This window comes from Balaenoptera musculus, chromosome 5, assembly GCF_009873245.2.
Source record: "Balaenoptera musculus isolate JJ_BM4_2016_0621 chromosome 5, mBalMus1.pri.v3, whole genome shotgun sequence".
Classification (NCBI taxonomy): domain Eukaryota; kingdom Metazoa; phylum Chordata; class Mammalia; order Artiodactyla; family Balaenopteridae; genus Balaenoptera; species Balaenoptera musculus.
In genome coordinates, this window is record NC_045789.1 from 111,098,689 (window position 1) to 111,125,369 (window position 26,681).

Sequence of the window (26,681 nt, forward strand, 5' to 3'; positions counted from 1 at the left end):
AGAAACAAATAGGTCTGAGTTAGGAAAGAAGCAGAGTCCGGGCGAGGGCGGGTCGGGGTGGGACCTGAACCAGGGCTTTCAGCCCGACCTCCGGCCAGGGCTTGCGCGCGGTCTCAGCCTCGGGACCAGGCCCGCGCCCCTTGCGCCGCCCACCGCTCGCCTCCACTCCCTGCCGGCACCCGCTCCACTCCCTGCCCACCCAGACGTGCCTCCCAGGCTCTACCTGGAGCGCCAGGGCCGGCAGCCGACCCGGGAGTCGACCGCTCAGCCCGGGTTCTCGACCCTGTGGGCTGCGTCTCCTCCTGGAACTGCAGCTGCTCCCACTAACCTTTGGAAGAGGGAAAAAGCTGTTCCAGACCTTTCTGTGCACCTCAAGTGTGAGAGGAAAGGGCACTCGCCTGTGTTAGAAGACCTAAACTTAGGCTACTTAAATAGAAAGGCTGGTCCGAGAACCCCGAACCCTCCCGCCCCCACTGGACCTCAGCCGCCGGCAGCGGTCCTTGGGAAGTGGCCACCAGAAGGGTCGGTGCATCGGGCCGGGGACATGGCTGGGGCGGCTCTAGGCGCAGAGCTCGCTATAGGTCCTCTCTCCCAGGATCGGATAGATGATTCATTTTTATATGTAACGTTTTACCCCACTCTATAGCTCTGGCTGGTTAATGTTCAACCCCGGGGCTTCGAGAGGCAGCTCGAGGGAAGCAGGCAGGGACGACCCGTGCAAGGTATATGGCCGCTCGGGAGCGAAGGCGCAGAAGCCCGAGAGAGGGTGAGGGCGATGTGGCGGCGGGCTCCTCCGGCCTGGGCCTCCCTAGGCCGACTCCGAGAGGGCAGAGAAGCGGGCGGATCCGCGGCCCGGGCCCAGCGCGCGTCCCTGGAGGCGCAGCCGGGAGGCCGCGCCCTGGCCAGGCCCCGACCGCCCACGACGCCGACGCCCAGGCCCGGAGCGGCGCGTGCAGGGGCGGCGGGCGCGCGGGCGCGAGGACCGGCGCTTCGGCCCAGCGGGCTCGGAGGGCGGGCTGCGGCGTCCCGGCCGCCGTGATCCGACGCTCGCCTGGGTCGGCAGGCTGCGGACGCCGCGGGAGGAGGGAGGTGGGCGCGTGGCGGCAGCTGCAGATTCGATTCCTGCTTTGTTGTCCGGAGGGACGTGCAAACACCAGCCCGGGGACCCGACAGGAGTCCCCGGAGTTCCGTAGGTTGCCCTCGGGGCCGCTGCTTCTCCGGGTGTCTCTGAAAATACCGTCAGGGTCATGCGAGGCAGCATGTCTTGCCACCGCCCTTCTCCCACGTCGCCGGCCAAAAATTGAACATTAAGATAAAGCAGCTGTTTTGGTCAATAGAAAGCGGTAGGACACGGTCGTGCCCAAGCCACAGTGCGGGTGGCCAGTGAGGCCCAAGGCGATGCCGCCCTCGGGGGCACGTTCACGTGGAGCGGCGGCACCGCGGGTCCTCCTAAGGGCTGGGCCGCGTGGCCCCGCGGAATCCAGGGGTCCAGAAGGCCCCGGTCCGCAGTCCAGGCTGCCATCCCCTGGCTCTGGGCAGTTGACAGGCCGGCGGGGCTGCACGGGGGGAAGAAGGCTCTGGGCTGGGGAAGGGAGTTTCGTGCCGGGAGCTGCAGCCCAGAATTTGCCGGAGGCTTCCCACCCCCCCGCCCCCGCCCGCCTCCGTCAGAAAAACTGACAAACAAGACCCTGCCTCCTCCGATAAGAGTGGCTCCTACGATTTCACGGATTTTAGGCGGGGGTGGAGGCGTTGAGGTTAGGAGAGCCCTGTGAATGAACATCGCCGGAGGCCCAGGGTCCGCAGAAGAAGGGTTTTATTTTACTTTCTTTTATTTAATATTATCTTATTTTCCAACAAAGTGACCTGTCGTTTGTGTCGCCTTGGGCTCTGCAGGCAAATCCCCTTCTGTGGCGCTGGGGACAGCCTGCAGGGTCTCTGCGTCTGCCCACAACAGCGCTCCCGTGCTCCCGTGCCCACACACAGCGGGGTGAATCAGTCAGACTCGCGGTCCATTCAACACAGGCGGCCGCGTAAAGTGACACTAGAAAAGGCCCTGCCAGTTCATCCGAGAGGACCAAGAAGGATGCCACCAAGCTTCAACTAGGTGCAGTAACCCCGCCCAGAGGAGCAGAGTTGAGGGGGCTGCTGACACTAGCAGAACGGGGGAAAGCACCCAAGAACTGGGTTGCCACCGGTCGGGGTTCCAAGTCACATTCCATATGCTCCTCCACTGACTTCTCGGGGACAGCGGAAACGGCTCTAGGTCTCATCTCCCCGAAGGCACTAGGATAAAGGTTCCTGCCCAGGACTGCGTGCGGGGGGGCGGGGGGGGAGGTGGGTCTGGGAATGGCGGGAGGCGGGGTGAGTAGGGTGGTCCCGCGCTGCTGTAAACTGGTGGCCGAGTCAGAAAGACTTTACTGTTTCTGGACGGAGGAAGCATTGGGAGAGGGACTCGGAGCTCTAAGGAAACCACACCACGCCTTAGTCCTGGTACAACAGGTCACAGCATCAGGGGATCATTTTCTAAGTTGATAGAAGACAAGCAAGCAAGTCAATAAACAAAAACCCCACTTTGGAGTGGATAAAGAAAACAGAAGAGGGAAAAGATAGGGGGAGAAAAAGACAGGGAAACAAGGGGTGGGGCGAACACCCTAAACATTTTTGCAGGAAAAACAGAATAGGAGAACTGGCTCTGGAAAGATCCATCAAAGTCAGGGGATGCAGACACACCCCCTGCTCAGGGAGGGCCCAGTGAGTCTGAACTTCTCTTAGCCCTTTTGAGAGAATTAAAAAAATGCAGTCCTCCACACAACCCCCTGAAAGTAAACACTTTTACCATATATTCATTAAATGTTAAAAATTTTTTTTCTTTTAGAAGTAGATGGTTCTTTTAGTCATTCTTTGGCTGAGTAACTTTGGTTTCCAATATCTCCTGTTTTCTACAACTGCCACTGAACCATTAACAACTCATTGTTACAACAGGAGTAGCAATGATTTTTAAAGGTAATTAAGTAGAATTAAATACATCTTTAATGGGATATTTTATTTCTTGCAGGCCTTCTGTAATCTTCAAACAAAATCTAAAATCAACATTTACATAAAATGCATAAAATAGCACAGAAGTGAATGGGCTTATGCATCCCACACACAATAAATTCTGTTTTCAATCTTTTCAGATAGAAAGTCAACAATGAGAAGGCCTCCTTTTGGGGGGTGGGGTGGGGCCGGTGATAAATAAACTTTTAAGATCAAAGTAAAAACCTGAAAAAGTAAATTAGTAATGTGTCTAAAATCGGGTTGCTACTTAACCCATTAAAAAAAAAATCTCATCTTCAATGATCATTTTCTCAAGTTCAGTTAAAATGCAACTGTCAGATTAGGGAGGCTGGGAGAAGAAGGATAGTTTTAAAAATTTCCTTCTGAAAATCTGCTATAAGAAATTTCTCCCGTTTACTTCCAGACCTCTCTTTCCTCAGACAGCCACGTTTCTGGCTTCCCCGCGTGCTTAGATTAACTGCAGCTTGCAAAGGGGTTTGATAAGACAATCAATCGGGACTCTATATTCATAAAGGCCTCTGATCTGATTACACCTTTTATTTTTCTCATTCCTCTCTCAAAAATTTAAGTCGGCGAGCCTGGAACTCCCAGCGTTGCAGCGCCTGTGAGAGGCCGGAGGCTGCGGAGCCCTGGCGACGGCGGCGAGGGCGCCCGTGGATTAGGATGTGGATTGCAGGACAGACCTTTGTTTGGTCACATTCTCAACGGGGCTTGGGGGGAGGGTCGTCCTCCTTCGAGATCGCGCCAGATTTTTATAGACTCGCCTTAAAAGAACTCGCCGCTCTTCATAGGGTTAATTTATGGGGCTTTCGAGGAATATTGGGACTTTTAAGACGCTCTTTATTTTTTTCCCATTAGTATTTTTTGGTTACACTCCTAAAGGGACTCCCGGGTTTCAGCACCTCGCAGGAAGAGGGTGGGAGTGGGAGAAAGAACGGGGCCAGGAGGAGAAGGGGAGGATTTGCCCCCTAATCAAACCGCCTACAGGGCCCAGGCTGCCCAACATATTTTTAAAAATTAAATTTCTAACCATGTTGTGGGCGGTAAAACTCAGATTTAGGAACTGGGAGGAAATTGAGACAAACGAGGGCTATATCTACCTTTCCCCAGGTTTCCACCCGTTTGAATTCAGTATTAGGGGAAGGAAGAGTTTGGGGCCTTAAGAAGTTTAAGTTTAAAAAACGAGGACAGATTGGAGAAAGGATTAGAGTAACAGGTGAGGGGGGCGGGGAGGAAAAGCCCTTGGACCGCGTATTGTCTGCGCGGGGTTCCAGCCCCCGCCCCGCGCCACCACCCCCCACCCCCAGTCTCTGGGGCACAGAGGTGGGCGGCGAGGGCTCAAGGCCTGGGATGCCTGGGCTCCCGGGGGCCCGACCTCCCGCTCGCCATCTTTGATCCCAAGCGGAGAAGGTTGGTGTTCATGCTATAGATTGCCTTAAAGGTTCCTTTAAGCACTTTAATACACAACTAGCTCAGAAATCATTAAGAGACCTAGAGAAGGAGAAAAAAATACCTCACACTCACCGGTAATAAGTGTTGACATGCAGCAAAAATCGATTGAGTGGAACCGAGGTGGTGGCAGTAGCGATGGCTGGAGGGGAGACCCGCGTGGGAGCGGGAGGGGCGAGGGGACCCACTCCACCGGCTCAGGAACTAGGCTTTTCTCACTTGAAGGGAAAAGGAGGTGCGGAAAGGGGCCGAAGGGCCAGCGAGGATGGGTGTGGGAAGGGGAGGTGAGGAGGGTAATTCTCCCTTCTGAAAGTCCTGGGAAAGAGCTGAGGTGGGAGAAAGGGCCTCTCATCAGCCCCGAGTCTCCGCCCACAGCCAGCACCACTCAAGTCGGGGAAGTGACAACTCTTCCCAAACCTCGACTTCCATTTTTGTTTCCTGCAGATTGATTGATTTCCTTGAAATTGAGTTCTGTTTCAGCAAGCAAACTAGGCCGAGATCCACCTCCTGCACCCAGCGCTCCCAAGTCGTTCTTGGGCCTGCAGACGCAAATCCTCCCAGCAGGTCTCGTTAGCGCTTCCAGGCCCCCATCCCCAAATCCCCTCTCCCACTCCCCTCCCTCGCCGCCCCTCCCCCCAAGCCCGGCCGAGGCTCTGGGAGGCCCGGACTGAAGAGCCCCGCGGCTCCAGAAGCCAAAGTCCGCCCGTGGGGACCGTTTTCCTCTCCACTGCTCTCAAGTGAACAACAAGGACGGAGGTGACCCTCGTCCAAAGGGCTTTTATCTGCCCTCCACAGCCGCGTGATCCCACCGCAGGTCCGAGGCAGAGCTTAAAAAGGAAAGAAAGAAAGTTAATGTGCATTAAGCACTGATCTTAAATAGGGGACATTATCTGCGATCTCTTTAAGTGGCAGCAGCAGTCCCATGCAGAACAAAGACTCAGTGTCTGAGCTCCAAAAGCTTATAGGTAAAGTTTCAGTCCGATAAAAGCAACTTAAGCGCAAAAACACAGGTTTTCTCGGCCCCAGAAAACTGGCGGCTACTTTTTGCTCCCGATTCCCCAGCCAGGGTGATGTTTGTCTTTGCCCACCGCGGGGGGGTGGGGGGGGTGACCCGAAGAGCAAAAGACCTCAGAACTACCCCTCACCCTCACGCCCAACACACCGACCTCCCTTGCGCCACGGTGATGACTTCTTTAGGACAAAGTCGTATTTGCTACTATTTGTTACAAAATTAATTTCACATTAAAAAAAAAAAGCTGAAAACCACCAACAAAGGAAGACTAGGTGCTTAACTTTCTTTTAAACCCTCACACCAAACTCATTCCCCGTTTAGATGTCAGAGGATGGGAGGGAGGGCCAGGGCTGTAACTCATCTTGATTTGCTTCATTCTCCGGCAGTTTGCAAACTATAATCCTGCATAATTTCAGGAACAAGCAGCTTTAGAATTAATGGGTCAATATTATTTAAAACAAAACACGGGGAGCATGACCTTTGCCTCAACTACATATTGCTCGACAAGACTCAGGAAACTCCACTCTAACCTCTCAACCCCTGGCCCTTTGAGAAACTAAAGGGCTGTGGTTATTAGAAATGGTCTTTGTTTCTTTTAATGTCTCAAAAGGATTTGGAAATAGTAATGTAATATAACATGAAGAATCTCTCTACTTAAGCCTGAGAGGTAAACGTGGAGGCCTAAATATTTTGAACTGAAGGTGTTTCCCTGTAAACTTATAGACGTATTCCTCTTGAGAGGAACGTATATAAACTGTAGATGTATACATACACACATACTTCTCCAGAACAATTTACTGGATGTGCAGGTTCCCCCTTCCCCAAAGGAGTAAACTTGAGAGTCATTCCAGCTAACATACTTTCTACATTTCTTTCTCCTTTTTTCTTTCCCTCTTATATTATTTGCTAGCAATAATGGAATCCTCTGGGTGTAAGCCAAAGAAAAATCTGGGAAACAAGACCAGACTCCGCAGCCCCCCCTTTTTTTTTCCTGAGAGTACCTCTTTTTTCTTTTTAGTTTCTGATGAATGACTATAATTTATTTCTACCAAATTTAAATAAGTACTGCTGCCTTGTGTATTTAACTAGGCAGGCAGAGGGAACTGGTTTTTTAAGGAAGCAGTGACTGAGAAACCCTGGCCAGGCAACAGAGGAGGGCAGAAAGAATCCAGACCAATTTGTATGCAGTATATTTTACTCCCATGAAATAAAACACATTTTTTTTCATATTTGCTGAAAAGTAAAACAATAATATTGTACGAAATGTTATACACAGGGTAGGTTGTACATAGCAGTTTCAGGAACATCATTGCATCCACCAGAGAGACTATTCTAAAACTGATATTCACACATTTTTTATAATAATAATATGTTAGAAACATACAGTGTGGCATTTAGTATATACATTCCTTTGCTCGCAAGCAAAAAATCCTAATCGCTTCTGTATAACATGCTTTATTTTAAAGCCTAACCTTTAAAAACACTGTTGTGATATTACTAACAACTGCTTTTTATAAAATTAATTTGACATTTCGATATATATACATCCTTTCAGTCATTTTAATGTTAACAACGCTAAACTTAAAAAATAACAAGCTTATAGTAATGTTAAAATGTCATATCCAGTCAAACATTTGTGTGTGTCCTTGCAACTGTTGGAAATACTTTTTAGTGAAAGATGTCAGACAATGAGGAAATTCCTTTGAAATCAAAGGAGCTCTCTTTAATTCAGTGGTTTCCCTTTTTCTCTATATCTTCTCTCTCTCTCTCTCTCCCTTTCTTTAGTGCCCGCGACCTTCTAGCGTAATTCCCAGTCTTTCAACAAGGGCAGAGCTGCCCTATCCGGCACGGTCCTAGGATCCCGGCGCAGTGCGCGGCTCACACGGGCCGGTCCACGGCGTACTGGCAAGCACTCAGGTTGGACGCCGGGTTTTGCACGCTGGCGTAGCCGAAGCTGGAGTGCTGCTTTGCTTTCAGTCTCAGGCTGGCCAGGCTCGAGTTACACGTGTCCCTATAAACGTACGGAGGAGTCGGCGGCGCGTAAGGACAGGCGGGCGTGGGCACCGCGGAATTCAGCGACGGGCTGCTCAGGTTGTTCAAGTTATTCAGGCTGTTGAGGCTGGAGCCCGGGACGCCGGTCACCGCTGAGGGTACCATGCTGGACGACATGCTCATGGACGAGATGGAGTTGGGTGGGGAGAACATGCTCTGGGATGACAGGGGGTTGACGTTCATAGAGTTGAAGAAAGGGAAGCTCTTGGTGGACAGGGAGGCCGACGTGAGGCCCTTGGCGGCCCAGTTGTTGTACGAATAGCCCGGGTACATGTCGTCGTAGGGCTGCATAAGCCCGTTGAACTGCGGCCCAAAGCCATTCTTGCACAGCTCGGCCTGCTGGTTGCGTTCCCGCTTTCTCCATTTGGCCCGGCGATTTTTGAACCAAACCTGGGGGTGGAGGGCAAGGGAGCAAACAGATGCCACAGATCGGATTAGTAAAACCTAGATCCGGGAAAGCACCAGCGACCACCCCCGCTCCAACACACACCCGCGCACCCTTCCCGCCACAGTTCCCCCCTCCGCCACTGCCCCGCGCCCCAAGCTTCCAGAGCCCCGTCCCAACGCAGGGGGCCAGGCCGGTTCAGGCCTGCGAGCCCGAGCTCTGAGTTGCGCCACAAACCCCAGCACACCGCCTGGCGGCCTGCGAGTGGCTTATTCACTAACCCACGTCCTCCTCAGGGTCCAAAAACACTTACTGCAAAATAAACTCAGAGCAGCGGGCTTTCCGCCCAACCCTTCCCCGGCCACCTTGCAAACTTGCTTGCATTCCAAAGCCACAGACTCAGTGATGAGGACAAGGGGCTGGGAGGCCCGCTCTCTCTCCCACAGCTCCTCCTCCCCTCTCGAATCTCCACCGCCGCCCCCTACTCCACGGAACGTGCGCCCTCAACAGGCGCCAGGCCACGACCCCCTTCCTCGCCTAGCAAAATAACCAAATAAAAAGTAAAAGACCACCTCCCCGACAGTTCATTAAACTCCGCGAGCGTGGCGTGTAAATCTCCGGGAACCCGGGACGAGTCGCTTTGCAGCCTTCCCCTCCCTTCGCTCCGCTCCTTCACACCCTCCGCCCACCCCAGGCCAGACCCGCGCGCCCGGCGCTGCTCCGGCCGGGCCCGGCCTAGTCGCTGGGCTTTGCGGGCGGCCGCCCGGCCCCGCCAGCCCCCACCCGTGTCCGGTGGCCCAGACGCAACCCCATTCTCAATCCACATCGGGTCCGCCCGTCGCCCCAGACGGCGGCTATTGTGTATTGGAGCGAGGCCTGACCCGAGATTTCCGAGCTGACACCGATGATGTTTCACATTACACATCTCAGCCAGGCCCAGCCACCTAATCTGCTTTTTTTTTTTTTCCCCTCCTTTTTCCCTTTCATTCTCGATTTCCTTTTTATCCCCCTTCCTCTTTGCACCCGACAGCTATAAAAAGGACGCCTCACTGCCCACTCGGCTGGACAAGCAGCGGGCCTGGAAGGGCGTAGTCCCAGGCAGCCAGAGCGCAGCGCTGCGGCGGCAGGGGCTTGGAAGGGACTGCTGAGAAGTCGGAGGGGGTGGGGGAGGGTTTTCTGAAGGATTCCGGAGACCCCATAGATTGTGTTTTCATTTTAATTACTTGCCATTTCTACCCTGGGCCGTCTAAACTTTGCCCAGGCGAGAAGAGTACGTGCGAGGCCCGATCCCCAGATGCGCGTGAGAGCTACGAAAAACTGACCTTGTGCAAAAAAACACGCGGTCCGGGCCTGAGCCGTAGCTCTGCGCTGTTAAACTAAAACCATTTCCAACTTCAGCCTGGCTCATTTATCCACTAGCACAGCCTCATTCCCTACACACATGCCACTCAGAGAGTGCCTTCAGTATCTCGGCTTTGGGAGTGCATTTTGGTCTTATTTCATCATTATTGCTATAGTGTTTTCTTCTGTTTTCTCAGCTCTAACTGGGGGCTCTTTTTCTATACAGAGCATTTTTTTTTTTTAAACAGCAAAGCCTCTGGCTCCTGCTATGTGTGTTTTCTGCTTCCAGAATCCTAACAAATTTGGAGTTTTCCACCGACCAGCACAAACCAGGATATTGGGTAATTTATTTAAGTTCATTTTTGCCAATCCATAAAGTACAGATTTGCTACAAAGGTAAGCCCTTTCTTTAATAAAACTATTATAATTGGGAGGAAGGGTGTGAGTAACAGTCTCCTGAGAAAAGATAAATAAACCAAACCGAAAAGTCTTTCTTCTTTTTTCTTTTCTTTCTAAGAGGACTGGCAGGGTAGCAGTTGTGTATTAAAACTGCTTCCACAGATCACAAAACCAGGGGATAGGGTGTGGAAGAGATCTGAATGGCAGAAAAACCGCAAAGACTGTGTAAGGAGGGAGAGCAGAGGAGAGAAAGGGCCGGGCTAGGCCTGGCGCGGAAGTTTTCCAGGGAGGGCAAACCCTTACGTGTCTCAGGCGGGTTTTCCATGTTAAAGGCGCTCAGGTTGGAGCCTGTCCTCGGCTCCTGGCCTGGGAGGGATCTTATTAGCGCTCGTCTGGTGAATACAAGCCGGGAACACAATGCTCTGTGCAGGGGAATGCACGCGGCCGCGTTTGGGAGCGCGCGGTGTGTCGGGGCGTTGAGCCGGAGCCGCTCCCGGCGCCTGCGCTAGGCCCGCGGCCAGTCTCGGAAGAGGGAGCTGTAACCTCGCAACTGGGGCCGCCGTAAGAGGCCATCTGCCTTTGCAAAGGCACCCACCCGAGCCCTCCTGGACAGCCCTGCCTTCCACACTCTCTCCCGGGCTACAGGGCCGGCAAACCCGCAACGCCCTCCCCGCTAGCCCTCCCAGCCTCCGTGCGGGCTCCTACCCGGACTCGGGCTTCCGTAAGGTTGGTCCACACGGCGATTTCTTCGCGCGTGGACATGTCCGGGTAGCGGTTCCTCTGGAAAGTGGCCTCCAGTTCCTGCAGCTGCTGGCTGGTGAAGTGAGTCCGCTGCCGCCGCTGCCTCTTCTTCTTGGACGGGTCTTCGGCGCCCACGTCCTCATTCTTTCCCTGCTGGCTCTTATCTTTCTCTGAAAATGAAACACACAGCGGTCCCCGTCAGCATGCCCACCTGCTACCCGCGAACGCCAACTGGACCAGGCGGCAGAGGCCGGGGAAGAGCTGGGCTGCCTGGCGGGGGAGGAGGGTGTGGAGCGGCCGCTCCGGGCCAGGGAAAGCGCTGCGTCTGCGGGGTGTGCAGACGTGAGTGTGGGTGTGCGCGCCCCACCGCCTCTCCTCCCCCAGCGCCGCACGTTTTATTTACACGTTTATCTCACTGCGACGGCACAGTCATTTTTATAGCCTGTGCTTTCAAGTATATTTATAAGCTTCTGCGTGGACACACCAAATCTCCCGGGACACCCACACGCGCGCGTTTTACAGAACCCCCTCGTAAAAAGCTCAGATTTCGATGCGGTTTCGGAAGGCTAGGAAAAGTAGGCTTCGGGATTCGGCGAGGCACCCAAGTTCCTCTGCCCTTTAGGAAAACCGCCTGTTCTTCTGAGGCGTAGTTTCACAAATATTTTTCTAACAAGTGGAGCTTCTTGGGAGCTGAAAGCCGAGAGCGGAACAGGGGCCGCATGGGGGCTGGGGGAGCGGCCTCTGAAGGTCCTCGAATGGAGATGCTGGGATTTTTGTGACCCAGAAAACAGAAAGGAGGCCAGGGTCGGCATAGGGAGGGTGGCAGAACTGCCCGCGTGAATCGCGCCACCCCAGCCGGGCGGTCCAGGCAGAGCGAAAGGGACGAGGGGTCAACACAACCCTGGCTCCGGAAGTTCTGGGGGGAGAGGGCTACAGGACCACTCCCACCACGCCTCCCCCAGGAGGGGCCGGCTTCCTCGGGGGAGAGAAGGGCCGAGCGGCGCGGGGCCACGCGGCGCCTTACCTGCGGCCTCGGGGCTGGAGGTGTCAGAGATGGTGTGCACCTCCAGCCTGTGCTTGGAAGAGTCCAGGGAGCGGGTCTGACCGGGAGCCAGGACCGAAGCCATGGCCAGCGGCTGGGGATGGTGACAGGAGGAGGACGAGGAGGCGGCCAACAGCTTGGTCCCTGCTGCTCGGGGCTCCAAGTGCAGCGGGCCTTTCATGCAGTTCATGGACGAAGGAGCGCGCCGCCCTACGAGTCCTGGGCTGCCGCCCGGCCGAAGCCCCGTCGCCGCCGCCGCCTGCTTCGCTTCCCGCTCTAGGCGCAGAGTTTCCTCGCGGTGGCCGCCGCGGGCAGAGCAGGGAACACAACCCCGGCAAAGTCCTCGAGCCGAGCCGCCCCCGTCCCCTTCGGAAGGCTCAAGCGAAAGGGTCCGGCGGCCGAAGTCAGAGGGCCAAAGGAGACATGGGGATGTGGGTAGGAGAGCACGGTTCGGAGCGTCTTTGGGGAGCAGGCTTCCAAGCTCCAAAGCGAAACAAGAGTGGGCAAAGACCCCTTTCTTCCCTCCCTCCCTCCCTCCCTCAAGTACCCCTCCAATAAGGAAGGCTAACGCCGCCGTTTGCGCTCTGCCCGCCCCCCGCGCGGCAGCCCTGACAGCGAAGTGTCAAGAGTGACAGGGACAGGTAGCTGATATTAGATCTCCTGCGGCGGCGGCAGCGGCAGCGGCGCGGGCCTCCGGGCGCACCCTCCGCGGTGCGCACACGCACACTCCCTCGGGCGGTCGAGCTCGAGCCCGGCCTCGCCGCAGCTCAGGTCCCAGCACCCAGGCGAGCGACGGACCAGCTCTGCGGCTCCAAGCTTCCCTGTTGGCTTAACATCTTAAAACCAGAGGCGGGCTTCCTGGTGCCGAGACGTCACTCGGCCGCGGCCCTCCCCAACCCTCCCCGCCTCCTCCCAGACCCTTCGCCGGCTGGAGTGACGTGACTCCGCACCAATCAGGAGCCCCCGAGCCGCAACCGAGGGACAGTCCTGTCTGCACCTATCAGCTGTGCGGGGCCGGGCTAATACCTCGCTCTGCCCGCCGAGTCTACACCCGGCGGCTCCCGGGAATTCTGCTCCGGCCCGGCCAAAGACGATCCGGCTTTTAGTTCTGGTGGGGAGGTGGAAAGATGCGGCTGGGAGTAAAAGGCTCGTCAGAAAGAAGCGGAAAGATCGAAGGCTGAGAGGTATAAGGATCAACAAGACACCCAGCCACCCTCCCCTCCTTCCTTTTGTGTCTCACTACATTCATTTCCTACCGAGAGGTGTTTTTCTCCCCCGTATGGAGAGGAGACATGCTACTTAAAACCAGAAAAATTTCAGAACACCAACAAATCATCTCTCCGATCTTAAATTTTCCAAACAGCCTGTCAAGTGAATGCTGCGGAGCTAATCTGAAGAAGCTTTACTTTAATTGCAAAGAAGACAGAGCCAAGAGAGGCTAATAAATTAGAAATCGAGAAGCAAATGGATCCGTCAAAAGAAAATTACCTTGACTTTAAACGAACAACTGTTTGGTGGTTCACTCTGGATTTATACAAGAATAAAAAGTCGACTCAGATCACGTTCTCTGTAATGCTTATTAGTCCCCAGACAGAAAACACACAATAGACTAGAAACCCTAACCCAGCATTTTCAAAATGCTGAAAGCTTATCCATTCTACTTAACGTTGATTAAGACACATATCCTAGAGCTTTCAAATTCCTTATACACTGTATTAAGCTCATCCTAACCCGGGAGAGCCACGCTTTAAATTCAACTGTTTACTTTGTTACCAGATTCAAACCCATAAAGCCTGTAGAACCAACAACCTTGAGCTAATTATATATAAAATATGCTTTAATGAATTTCCATACAATTAAGAATGTTGCCAAATAACCAATTCCAAGGATAATTTTTAAGTCATTTTCTATTCCTAGGAGCTCCAGGCTGTCTTGAATTGTTGGAGTCCAAGCAGGCAGAGGCAGTAGGTTGTGGGCAAACGCCTAGGAGAACGTTCAGCAAGGAAAAGCAAAGCCTTGTTCATTTATTTAAAACAAAAGGAAAAAACACCTTTGGGGACATCTAAATCTTTACAGCTCTATTTCCAAAGAAATTAAAGAAAGAAATTCAAGGATATCATTCAAAATAATTTGTGAAAGTCCTTTTGTCCTCCGGCTTAGGTCAGCTGGAGAGCACAAACTAATCTCCCCTGGGTTTCTGCATTGACGATTGCTTTATTGTGGAGTTAGTGGTATCATCCCTGAATGTGTATTTGTTTGACATTACAGTCAATGATTTGCAACGCCAGTATGAGGTATCTTCAGAAAACTCCCTCCTTGTCCTTGTTCCCAAGATTGGGAAACTTTTCAGTCTGAGGCAGAGTGGACGAAGCAGACTACAAATATGTTTGTAACCTATGTGTCTCTCCTTTGCCCTGCTCCCGCCTCCCCCCCCCACCATATCTGCAACTCCTCCCCCATCTTAAACAAGCTTGAGAACAGTCCAAGAACCAAATGAGAATTCTTCAGTCTCTCCCCAAATTATCATCCCACTTTAAGAAGAATTTAGCTACAAGGAGGAACTTTCTTCATAGGAAGCTTTAAATGAGCATTTCTGGTTTTAACCTTTTATTCCAGTTAACCCCAGTCCATGCATACACACACCTGCTTAGAGCAGAACACATCCTCATGTGACAGGTCTGCATTAGCTGAGGCTCATACATCCACCTATATTAGGTCCTGAAATCTTATCATTAAATTATACATATTACATAAGCAGCCTGTTGGTAAAGAAGGTTAAATTAATTTACATTCTGCTCATTATCTGGTGCTTAAATGATGCATTTTATCCCTGAGATTTGGTGGAGAATCTCCTTCTCAGACCCCCCAGTGTTTCACCGAAGACAATGCTCTTACATTTGTAGTGGTTTTTAATCTGATAAGACCCTAATTTGCTTAAGTCTTTTAAATAAGGGTTTTAAATGTTTCTCACCATTTTCTTATTGAATTTCCTCTAATTCCCCCAAGACCATAAAGTATATGTGTAAAGTAAATATTTCCTCCCATTGCACTGCCAGCTGATGACCTATAAGTAAGTCAATATGAATCCAGCCCTTTTCTGCCCAATGTGTTTACTAATCATATTCTAGTACCTTCTCTTAAACCTCAGCATAGCTGCAATCCCTACAATACCATACGCTCAAGCCTTCATATCACAAAGAAACTCCATCACATCAAAGAATGAAAGATCTCCTCCATAGTGAGCATATTTTTTTCCCTTGTCTCTTCAACATTCAAACCCTGGAGTTGAAATTTTTGGTGGAGGCTCTGAGTCGTTTTCAAAACTCCTTACTCAGGAGAGCTGAGAAGCTCCACAGAGCCATGTAGATTTCTAAGCCCATCTCTCATTAAACCCATGGAATTTTGATTCAAGCTCATTGGCTCTGTTGACTAACAGAACTTTCCTCAAGGCAAATACAGTATGAAGGACCTAAATCAGCCTCCAAAGTGGGTGAAAAATCCAAGGGCAAGTGACAGCTCCTCATAGTGCCAAAGTGTGGAAATGCTGGTGATCAGCCTGAAAGCCTGAAAAGATAAGGAATCTTAAACTATATCGATCCATTGCAAAGTCAAGTGGAGAATAAAGAAAGACAAATTACTTGAAGAACTCTGGTTAAGCAAAAACGAAATCATATATACATATGCATATATCTATCTATAGATAGAAATACACATACATAATATATTTGCCCCCCCCCCAAAAAAAACCCCAACTGAGACAGGGAGGTATTTCTTTGCATTTTTCTAGCCAGAGTTTCAACTCTCTCCTAATCTTCTAGTCACTTCACACACTCTGAGTTTGGGTGATACCCTTTCCAGCCCCAACAGGGTTCACTCCACTGGTGGTAGGAGTGCTCCAACATGAAAAGTCTAGATAAGGAAAAGCAAGTGTGTAGTGGGGAACGAAAAAACATTTTTCAGTTAAAACTCTAGTGGTGGTGGGCAATTTTTAGATTTAATCTACAAAAAACCGGTGGGTGCAAATGTATAGGCAATACAGATGACAAAGGAGCTGGAAGTAAGGGAATCTTAGGTATTCTGTCAGTTCAGAACTATTGCTACCCGCCAGCCCCCCACTCCTCTTTGACTGGTCCTAGAAATTACTATGACTTCGGCCTCCATCACAGAAATTGTCAATTCAGAAAAAAATCAGCATAGTCAGTTCAGGGAAGCTGGAGGTGCTGCACAGCTGCGGTGGGGAAAGGACAGGAAGCCCAGTGCGGGTTTGGGTTTTCCACTCAAAAGAAATCAGGGATCGTCTCAATCGGGTTTTCTTTCTTATTCTTTCAAAGAAAGACCCTTGAGGAGGGAAATGTGTGACACGGGGTCAGGCGTGTTTTGAGCTGGTATTTGCCACCGATTACCAGTCTTAAGGTCTTATTTAATTTCACACTCTTCAGGGTTAGTTGCACAAAGGCCCTCTGGCCATCGCGGCGAGATGGGTTGGGTAGCGCCGCCAAACTCTCGGCTGCGGCGGCCGGGATATGAACTGGGACCCAACCAAGTGACCCGTGACTTCTGGAAAAAAAAAAAAAAATCTGTCCTCAAAGCTCACCTGGAAGATGGTTCAATTAGATGTCTCCTTGCGCTGTCAGGCCGTAGAGGGGTGGTAGTCTTGTTCCCGTCCAGGTCAGCTCAAGGACGAGACCCGCCCGGACTCAGGTCGGAGGCACGTGACAGGCGTGAGTGTGTGTATGCGCGAGCGTGCGGTGTTAGGCGCAGAGGTCAGAGGGAGACCTTGCACCTTGCCCGGAGAAGCGGCTCTGCCTCCCCTCCTTCCCCTGCCTGGCTTTTCTCTGCACGCAAATCCTCCTCCCACCCCAGTCACGAAGCCGAAGCACCCAGAAATTAAAGGCTTTATTGTGGCTGATTTCCACCCACCCCCTCCCCATTCCCTAAATGGAATAAAAAAGTGCAGGTTTGTAAAAAGTGGCGGATTCTTTTCGGAATCAGAAGTCTGTAGAGATACTGAGCAACATCCACCCTCTCTGGGTCCCTGCAAATGGTACCCATATTTCCGTTCCCACACCATGGCTTCAGGTTTGGGATAGCTGGCTGGGTGGTTCTCTTCACTCCACACTGGCGGGTGGAGAGAGGAGCGAGAGATTCGAGGAGGCTCGGGGAGGTGGGAGGACTACTGCAATCACTAAACCCACGCGCTGTAATGCCTTTTCACATCAGCCTGGTAATGCTACAGGTTTATTAGGCGCTCATCTAATCGCCGAACTGCAACTAGTCATGGAAAAGTAAAATAAAGAGAGCGGTATATTTGTGTATAGGGGTAAGAGAGAGATAGAGGAATGAGATAAACATCAACATCTAGGTCCAGAGAGATAGAAATGACAAGGGACTAACTAAAATTACTTTAAAAAAAAAAAAGTGGATTGAAATGCTCCTCTTTCTCTTTTCTCTATTTTCCCTCTTCAGCTCTTGTCCCATCTCCCTTTCTATTTCTCTTGTTCCCCTTCTTTCTGTCTTCCCTCTCCCAGACATGCTGGTAGCTAACATTCAGCATTAGTTGTCATGGTGACCATAAATCACATAAATCCAAAAATACCCACCTATAATCTGAGATGAAGCTTTTATTTCCCTAGTGAAATAATATTTTAAAAGCTGTCAGTTGACAAAAAAAAAAAAAAAAAGGAACCCACCTCATTGTCGTAACCCAAGTAATATATTACTTCTAAAGGTTTAAATTAAAATGTCAGCCTGTTAAAAACATGCTGGGAGAATCTTGGGCACTCTTCATGTCAGATCCTCACAATGAAGTTGACTGCATCACTCCTGATCGCTCTTTAACACATATACTAATTTTGCCTGCTCTCTCTCCTTCTATTCATTTCTTCCCTCCCTTCCCAACTACCTTAGTCCTCACAGACTGTCTGCCTTAGGTTGTAAAAGAAAGGAGCGTCCATCAGGATCAGAAAGGAGCTCAATCCTTTGCCTGAGCCTTCTGAAGACCTTGTATGTTGGTCCTCTGTTATCAATCACTTCCCTAAATGAAAGATGGGTGTCTTGGGGTAAAAGGTGCTGGTCAGGGCCACAATGGGGGAGACTTTCTAGAGGAATGGAGAAGAGAGAAAAGCGGAGGGAAGGACTGGTGGGGGAAAGACGGAGTAGTGGAGAATTGAGCTGGGCGGCCAGGTTCTGTGATTAAGTCTAGCCCAGGAAAGGCATGTATAGTCTCCCACTCTTGCCTTTTTCTCCTGAGAGGAAACTTTCCCATTTGAAGACGCTGAGCGGGGGGTGGGAGAAAGGAGGGTGGCGGCCGCAGTTGGGCCTTTTGTCTTCTACCTTGGGCTTGTTGTCTTTTGCCTATCTTTGGATTACAGGGTATTCGCCTAGATGAAGAGCCATTAATTACCCATTCAGTCAATATTAGGAAGACGACAAAGCTTTTTACATAGGATTAAGAAGACATCAGATTGTTCCATTAGTATATTCCTGCTCACGAATGAGCTTTCGTTATACATTTCCTTCTCCCCCGAGTCGCTCTAACAACTGCTGCATATATTAACAGCGGGCGGTGCGGGATGACAGCCGAGCCAGCCTTGCGAAACTTTGAGCGCGCCCCGCGTCAGTACCGAGGGAAGCGACCTGTAAAGACTACTGTGCGGGCGGGCATCCGCTGGGACTGACTACTTTTGGACAATTTCCCCTCTTGGGAGGAAAAAAACCCCACACAGAAAGGAGAGGCAGCTTCTACCGATAAGCTGCAGATTTGGCGTGGGGTGGGGTGTGGGTAGAAAAAAAATGGAATTCTCCCCTTCCCCAGCTCCGCGCTTCCGGAGACCTCACGCCTCTGCGGCACGCCCCGGTCCCCTGCCCCCTCTTCGCACTAAGAGCCCTCCACCCTTCTAAACACCCCCCTTCTTTCTGACCACGCTCAGGCCCGAGGGCCGCCCCCCGCAGCACCATTCTGCCTTTTGCTAGAGGTGGTCTGGGCTGCTTTCGCGGTGCTCCTTGTGATCACGCATTAAAGTCGCTCTGTAACGGCGAAGGGAAACCAGGTGATTTGTTTTCGGAGGCGGGGGGGGGGGATACATTAGGAATCCACGGTGTATGTGCTCCGCAAGCATTTGGTGATTGAGTGAACAGGGCTCTGCGGCCGCCAAGGCGGGGCGGGGGGGCGGTTATCGCGGGTGCTCTGAAGAAGAGGGGCACCCGGCTGCTGCCGCAGGAGACGGTGTGTGTCGCGGCGGGGCCTTGGAGTCCCTGTCCCTAGGGAAGGAAGTCTGCGCGCACCAGAGGCCCGGGTCGAACACTTTCAGCCCAACTGCTCTGCCAAAACGATTTGAAAATTAATGGCATCGCTGGGGGAGGCCCGGCGAATGTACCCGCCCCAGGTCCGGTCGCGAAGCCAGGCGCGGGGACCGAGAGGCGGCAGCTCGGTCGATTACAGCTGTGAATCCAGAGCCACGGCCCCGAAACTTTAAAGGTATTGACAGGGGAGGATCATTCCATCCTCTTCCCGAAGGCGAAGACAACTTTTTGAGTTCCTCCAAACGGAGCCCCTTTCGGGACACCCAAAGCGAGGAAAAGCCAGGACCTCTGTTCTAGGGGGATGTTCTAAGCGGGCCTCTGCCCCTTCTGTCTGGGGGATGCTGTTTAACTTGTCAACTCTTCCTCTCTTCACCTGCCATACCTAGCCACCCCTCTCTCCACCCTCTCTCAAACCCCTGGCTTTAGGGGTTCTTCAGCCTACTCCCTCCCCCCTCCCGTTTCGGGGTTCTAGCCAGGCTGTGGGTATCAAGGCGATGCGGACTCGCTTGCGATGGGACGCAGAGGCCGGGCCTCCCAGAGGTCGACACTGTCCACTCTGAAAACGTTTTCAGCCTTCAACGAGGACACCGTGTTTTGGGGGGATGAGGAAGAATAGTGCCAATAATAGAATAGCATGGCCCTTTTCTAAAATCGCATGTCATTGTAAACACTTTTCTTTTTAAAAGCAAATAAAAACTATAAAAAAGTTAAGGAGAAAAAAATCATTTCTTTCTTTTTCTTTCTTTCTTTCTTTCCTTCTTTCTTTCTTTTCTTTTCTTTTTCTTTCTTTCGCAGGCTGTCGCTAGGAGTTTGCATATTCCATAAGTTGATTTACTTATATTCAGTAAAGGGGGCTCTGGCAACCTTCCTTCTATGGCTTTGCCCACTCGTGTGTGACATTTTTGGTCTAACCCCATTCCCTAAAAGCCAATAAAATCAAGATTTTCAGCATTTTTCCTATCACGTGTCTCTTCTTAATTAATGGCATTACACATGTTTGGGCAGCAATTTTCCTCTTCGGTCCAAAAAGTAGAAAACAGACTATTAGCTGTGTGGGGAAGAGCCTATCCCTGCACTAAAATAATCCGGGCCTGAACATAATGGTTAAGAAAACAATCGTTTGTTATTTCTAGCTCTTTATTTACCATTTACTAATTACCAAAAGCGAACGCCCAGGAGCGCCTGCCTGGACGGTGAGAGGAGCAGACAGGACTCGCCGGCTCTCCGCCGCCTCTTGCCCACCTAGCAAGCCCCCATCCCACCTCAGGCTTCCCCTCCAAGGGGTCCTAAGCTCTTGTGGAAGCCACCTGTCCTCAGAAACCATTCCTGGGGTCAAGAAAACACTGGGTTGGGGTGGGGGTGGGAGGAGACATTTTGCATCTCTCGGCTCCCAGCGCTGCGAGAAATGTCAACCTCGGCTGGGCCGCGGCCGGCCCGCGCTGTGCGAAGCGAGATTGGGGAGCTCCCCTAGCCTGGCCGGAGCCGGCGCTGAACACGCACAAAGCATTTTCCCCGGGAGTCATCGCTGCTCTTGATTTTTAACCATATCCCAAACATACTCTGGTGTAATAATTTATTTTTACGACCGATTATCAAACAGAAGAAGAATTTAACACAATCTTAATGACAGAAATCACCCGACGTTATCTCTACATGGCCCCATTTAACCCCATGGGGTTAATCCCGGACAAGTGAGCGTTTAACTGGCCCAGCAGGAGGACTTAGCGATATTGCGCAGTGTCGAGGCCGCTGTGCTCCACACCACTTTAGACGTTTTATTCCAACAAATGATGCTTTTCTCTCAGATTCACTGGGAAGCCCAGTGCGGGGCTTTTGTTTTCTTCTCGGTAATACGGTTTGTTTACTTGGCGGGGGTCCCAATTCGCTCCCCTCTAGCACACATTACATTTGTATCCTTACACTTTAATCCGGAAAGAGGGGGTTAGGGGCCGAGGACTGTGAGGGCTTTATCTCCTCACGTTATCAAAGGTCAACAACCTCCTAAGGATAGGCACTTATTTATTAAGGGGCCTGGAAAACACGGAGAAGAGACGAACGGTAAATTTGAGTTTTTCATGTATTCCAAAGGAAAGGTTGTCCTCTCATCCCCTCTCTGTCTCTCTGTCTCTCTCTGTCTCTCTCTCTCACACACACACACACCTAAAAGACACGTTTCAATTCAACAAGATCTGTGCGTAGGAGACGTTTTAAGTTTTACACAAGCCTGCACACTTTGAGCAGCAATATCCCTTGCCTCGTCCAGAATGAAACCAATCAACCACACCACCAAAACCCGAGATCCCGCAACCAGCACAACAGGTAGGTTCGTGTCGACAGGGGCACCCACTCCATTCCACCCTCGGCTGCTGCGCGCAGTTGCTGCCCTCAGGCTCTGCAGGGCTGCTGTCAGCTCCTCCACCTCGCCGCCGGGGCGAACCTACGCCAGCCCGAGCCTCGCGTGCTGGCCTTCCGCGGTAAACCCCGCGCCCACAAGCCTGGGAGGGGCGCGGCCAAGGGCCGTCGGTACGGGGTGGGCCCTGCCGCTGCTGCATGCAGTGGGACGTGGTGAGCGACAGAGGTCGCTGTTGGACCACTTTTCCACGCCAGCTAGCGGCACAGAGAGGTAGGTTGGGGGTGTGCGCAGATCAGGCCACACATCAGGAGATCATCAGGAGAGAGCGAGAGGGAGAGGGAGAGGTGATGGGTCTCAGGAGTGCAGTATAATTTGGGGAAAGGAATTAACGTTCCTTGCACGGATGCTTCCCGTCCCAACCAGAGGCCAAGTTCCGAGCAGGCGCGCCCCGTCTGGCGGCCTCGCCTGCGTGCGCCTCACCCGAGCCCCAGAGGACCGGAGGCTGGTGCCCAGCGCGCGGCCTGCGCCTCGTTCTCGACCTTACCATTGGCGCCGGGATGCTGCCTCGGGAAGAGCTTGCTGCTGGCCGCCTCCTTCCGGCTCTCGGGAGAGTCCGTGAACTCGACCTTTTTGATTTCGGAGTCTTTGGGGAAGAGGCATTCAACGGCCGCCGGCTGCACGCCTGGGCCACGCGCGCCCGCCCCACGTGCCGGGAGAGAGACGGCCCGGATGGCGGCGGAAAGTAGCGGCGGTCGAGGAGGGTGGGAGAGGGAGGCAGGACGGAGGAGAAAGAGGGACAAAGAGCAAAGACCCAGTTAGAGGAAAGAGCGGAGGACACTCCCGTCTCCCGGACCCTCTGGCAACCCGGCGCAGGGCGGCGTTCTCTCTCCGCGCCTCCCCGGCTGCCAGCAGCTCCCGCCGGGAGGCGGAGGCCCGGGGCTTCGACACGCGGCGACAGGCTCCCTCCCTATCCACAGCCCCCCACTGGGAGAGGCCACCGGCGTCCTGGTTCTGATTTCCTTCCTGCTCTGGCCGGCCCCTCCGGGAAGCGCCCCTCGCGCGGCCTCGCCACGGGATCAGTGCCCTCTCGCCGCCCTCGCGTGTCGCGGTCTCCCGTCGGGTGACCCTGGCGGAAGAAACGACTCTTACCTAATTGCACACACGCCGACACTAGTTTTCGGCAGTTGGTCTCCATTCCCCGTTATCTGCAAAACGGAAGAGAAGGAGGGCTGTGAGAAGCGGCGGCGGGCGAGCGCGCAGGGCTCAAAGCAGGCTACCTGTGGGGCAGACGACTTCGACACTAGCTATTAGGCGCCTAGTCTGTGCTAGGTTTCAGGCGTTTTTCTGGAACCTGACAGCCTCTGGCAGCCCAGCCTCATTCCCACCCTTGCCCCCGGTCCAGGACATCTGAATGTTTACCAAAGAGGGGCGGGGGAATGTCCCTCCAGAGTTGCAGCGAATGGGTCCAGGGGCTCTTGGCCGATCAAGTCACCGTGTTCTGGGAACCTAGGCTGTGGAACTACTCACAGGGGAGTCTGTGTCAGGGGTTAAAAGCCCGTCTGAACACGAGGACAACCTTAGCAGATACAAAATTTGGGGATGAGTGAAGAGGACTTTCTCCTTGGGGAGCTGTGCGTGAAGGCCAACACAGTGCTTGTCCGTTAGTTGAAGCCTAGTAAACATTTATAGAGTGCCAGAGTCAACTTGTTTCTGTCCTAGACAACAGTTCCCCTCGATTTTCTGTAATTCTGAAACGAACAGGACTCCCTAGGCCTAGGGTGCTCCAGGAGCGAGCTGGCTTCGGGCCTCTCATCCATCAGGAGCCACTTTTCCATATTTAGCCACACTTTCCCCGGGAGATACTCACCCGGCCATTTATTTACCCTAAAGTATGATTTAAGATCGCAGAGCAGGGGAACGGGGTGGAGTGACTGAGATTGAGGAGAGCGTGGCAAACGTCCCCGGAGGGTTTACTGCCCGCCAAGGACAGAGAAATAGCTCTGAGAGACCGGCTCCTCCAGTTCTCCCCCTTCGCCCCGGCAAACCAGATCTTCTCCAAATTTCCAACCACAACGCAGCGAGCCAAGCGTTTAACGTGCGCCCCCTTCTCCGCCACGAGCAAACCGGGAGAGGTGGGTGGCGAGGGGCTCTGTCGGGGTGGGTGGAAGACCCGCGGCTGCTTTAAAGACGGAAGAAAAGAAAGCTCCTCAGGCCCCTTGGATCTCGGCGCCTGCCTCGCTCCACGCAACCCAGGGTACGCCGGCGGCGGGAGGGCCCACCTCACTCAGGTCCAGGGCTGGGGCTGGGGGGCGGGCGATACCCGGCTGCGCAAGGGGCGGAGGCTGGGCAGGGAGCTGGGGGGTCTGGCTCTGGCGGAGTCGCATTTCCCGGCTCCTCGGCCTCTCCTGGAAGGAGCCGGGGCCCAGGGGCCTCCGGCCAAGGTCGCTGCCTAGAGGAGGGGCTGCCCCGCGCGGCGGCGTGGGGCTCCAGGGGTGGGGACCGCCAGGCGGTTCCCCCACCCGCTAGTGTGGACGCGGGCGGGGGCGCTGCCGATGCTTGCGGGCCCGGGGGCCCAGAAGTGGCAGTTTGGCGGCTCCAGATTTAGTGATTCTGCAGTAAAATCACAGGATTAGTCCCTGATTGAGATGTCTGTTCATGAGATATTACAAAATTCATTATCACAGCTTTCTACTAACTCGATATGAAGTAACACAGATGGGATTTTATTAGTCCAGACTTCAAATGTTTACTTATGATAATTTCAGGGGAAATTTGCATGTCATCATCATTTCGATAATCTTTTTTTTTTTTTTTTTAACTTCTGAATTGGCTGCATTATTAGCCGGTAGCCAGAGCTTTGCAGATGGTAACTGCAAATAGTTTTTATTTTTTTAAATAGTAAAATATACAAGAGAAAAAGATCGGGTAGCTCAGTGTAAAGTCAGTCAATTATTACACATTCTCTCCCCACTCCCAAGCTTCAGTGCTGAAGACCAAACAAAGCAATACAAAACAAATCTTCAAGAACTCCTCTCTAAAGACTGAAAAGAAGGTCAAGGCATGTTCCTTAGCTCACTCCTACATGTCCTTATGACTTGGGGATTTATTTTGCAGTCAAAATGAGTCTTGAAACCTGCTTTTTTTTTTTTTTTTCCTGCATATAATGACCAGGCTTACTAGATGAATTGAGTCTAAATAACTGGGGAAGGTAATTTTTAGAAAGAGACCTCCAATTCCTGCCTGCTGATCCTTAAACTTGCCCTGTCAAGGCAAGTCTTAGAAGACAAATTTGGCTGCCGGATTTACAGACTGGCTTCAATGGCTAATCTCACAAATTAAGATGAGCAACTTTTCCCGTTGGGAAGTTGTTCTCACCCCAAAAGTTCATGTCCTGCTTGGAATGTATATGCCAGGCAATCTTGTTTTGGCCAACTTGAGTTTTCTATTGTGAGCTCACTAAAAAGCACGACACAGCTAATGGGAGCACCCTGAACCACACTGGCTAAGGCAGGCAGGCAAGCCCTAAGGAATAAAACAATTTACTTAAAAATAATTTCTGCTGATTGCCATAAGATGAAATTGCAGGAATGAAATATAGTCCTTATAATTCCACATCCTTTCACATTTCCCCCCTTTCCATTCAAGTTGTTACCCTATAACGAAGTCTTTAATGGAAAGTTTAAAAATAAACATGGCAAGAACATATGTTTTCAATGAACTAAATTAGTGAGATTAGTCAGTAAATTAATTTGCAGTGGGTAATCATTTAAGGAAATTAAAATACTGCTTAACACAGTTCTGTATTTTAGCAGTTTAAGCCTTCTTTTAAACCAATTAATATCGATGCTTCAGGAACACTTGAGGACAAACATGCTCAACTTGAGGAACAAAGCACCTGAATAATTTAAGTGTAGTTTTTCTGAGGTAGAGCAAAACATTCCATAAATGAAGTAGCTATTTCATTTTTAGGGAAGGTTTGATTATTGAAACCTTGTATGCTTATTTTGTTACATCAACAAAAATCCTCAATCTATATTGCTTAAGTGCTTTGTTTCCTTGACATAACTGGTATTTGAATTTTTAGATGGATTTCCTCCAAAATGATATTAAAAGCATCTTTAATTCTTATTAATAGCCTAAAAAGAATGCAAGGAAATCTCTCAAAATCAAATTTTTCATAAAATATTTTAGAATGTATGAATTCCTATATTATTTTAATCCATGATAGCAAATTTCTTAAAAAATTTAGTTTAGTAAGACATGCTACTTGCACAAAAAAAAAAGAGTAAAAATCACACTACCCTATGATGGTTTGATTTCTAAATTGCTTAGGAAAGTAAAATCATTAAATTGTAATAAAAAGAGATACATACTTCTCAGATTTAGAATCATAATTTTTTTCTTGCTGGACGGTTGGAAAACAGTCCTCTCCCCTGCACCCATTTAAAATGTATCTCCCGAAGTGCAAGATTGGAATTGACTGGTAATCAATTTAAAGGATTTATAATCCGAAGTAATTGTGTGAGCTTGGCATTCAGGCCTGGCTCCCAGGTAATTCGCTTGGGCCTGAGAGGTCACTAACTGCCAGTTAAGATGGAATCTTTTTCCAATTGGTAACAATGGGAAGGGGGCTAATCTTCCAGTAGCTGAAACTTTGTACAGAGCCCTTTATCTTGAGAATGCTAATCCTCAGTTTGAGGATTTGTCCCTGTAGTGTTGGCACCAAGATTTAAGGGAAGATACCTCCTTTTAAATGCCAGCCATGGTCTCGCTTCCCACTCGACTTCAGCACCCCGTAGATTGTTAGCGTCTGTGACCGGGGACCAAAGGAACAGGGCTTTGCGAGGTCTGTTTGCCAACTGCGTTACCTCGGGGGAAAGGCAGCCCCAAGAGCCACAAATCACCTACGGTGAAGATTCTCCAAAGTGGAACAAATTTCCAAACTCGCATTATCTCACATCCCTGCGGGAGAGACGGCCTCCACTTACCGGCTACCGGGAGAGAGCTGCTGTCTCCGCGTCCCGCCGCGTCCCGGAGAGATTCCCAGCGAACCGAGGCACGGGCTGCACCGCAAACGCCCGAAAGCCGGGCCGAGAGGGCTGCGAGGCTCCGGAGGGCGCCGAGTTCCGAGGGGGTCCAAGGGCGCGCAGTGGCTTCCGGAATCTAGCCGTCACTGGCCGTTTCTTTCTGCTCTTCTCCAGCTTTCTCGCTTGCTCTCGCACTCTCTCTCCCCTCCCTCGCTCTCATCCCTCTCTCTTCCCTCAGCTCCGACTCCGTGTGGGGAGTGACGTGACGTCAGCAGAGATTCCACCAAACTCCACTGCACAGTGGCGGGCTGGCGGGCGGGCGGGCAGCCGAGCCGGCAGCGCGGCGGGCGATCAAGGGGCGAGCGCAGCGCTTGGGCGAGCGCGGGGGGAGCCAACAGGGGCGACGGGAAACGGGGCAGGGGAGGGAGGTGGAGGCCGGCGGGCCTCGGAGTCGGGAGCTGGAGAAGGAGCCGGGAGAGCGAAACAAGGAGAGGGAGCCGGGCAGGGCGCTTAGACAGGAG

General features: G+C 51.8%; 1 protein-coding gene across 2 annotated transcripts; it reads right to left on the reverse strand.

The window, feature by feature from the left end:
- Positions 1-6,695: 6,695 nt before the first annotated feature.
- Positions 6,696-26,370, reverse strand: PITX2 (paired like homeodomain 2). 2 transcript variants are annotated; one of them, XM_036854006.1, is made up of 5 exons: positions 26,122-26,370; positions 22,283-22,338; positions 21,678-21,815; positions 10,401-10,606; positions 6,696-7,960 (listed from the first exon to the last, which is right to left on the reverse strand). In XM_036854006.1, exons 2-5 carry the CDS (start codon positions 22,326-22,328, stop codon positions 7,397-7,399), a joined length of 954 nt encoding a protein of 317 aa, XP_036709901.1. In that variant the 5' UTR covers positions 22,329-22,338; positions 26,122-26,370; the 3' UTR covers positions 6,696-7,396. The 2 variants fall into 2 exon arrangements, with proteins under 2 accessions (XP_036709901.1, XP_036709900.1); XM_036854005.1 differs by lacking the exons at positions 21,678-21,815; positions 22,283-22,338; positions 26,122-26,370 and adding an exon at positions 11,461-12,331.
- Positions 26,371-26,681: the final 311 nt, after the last annotated feature.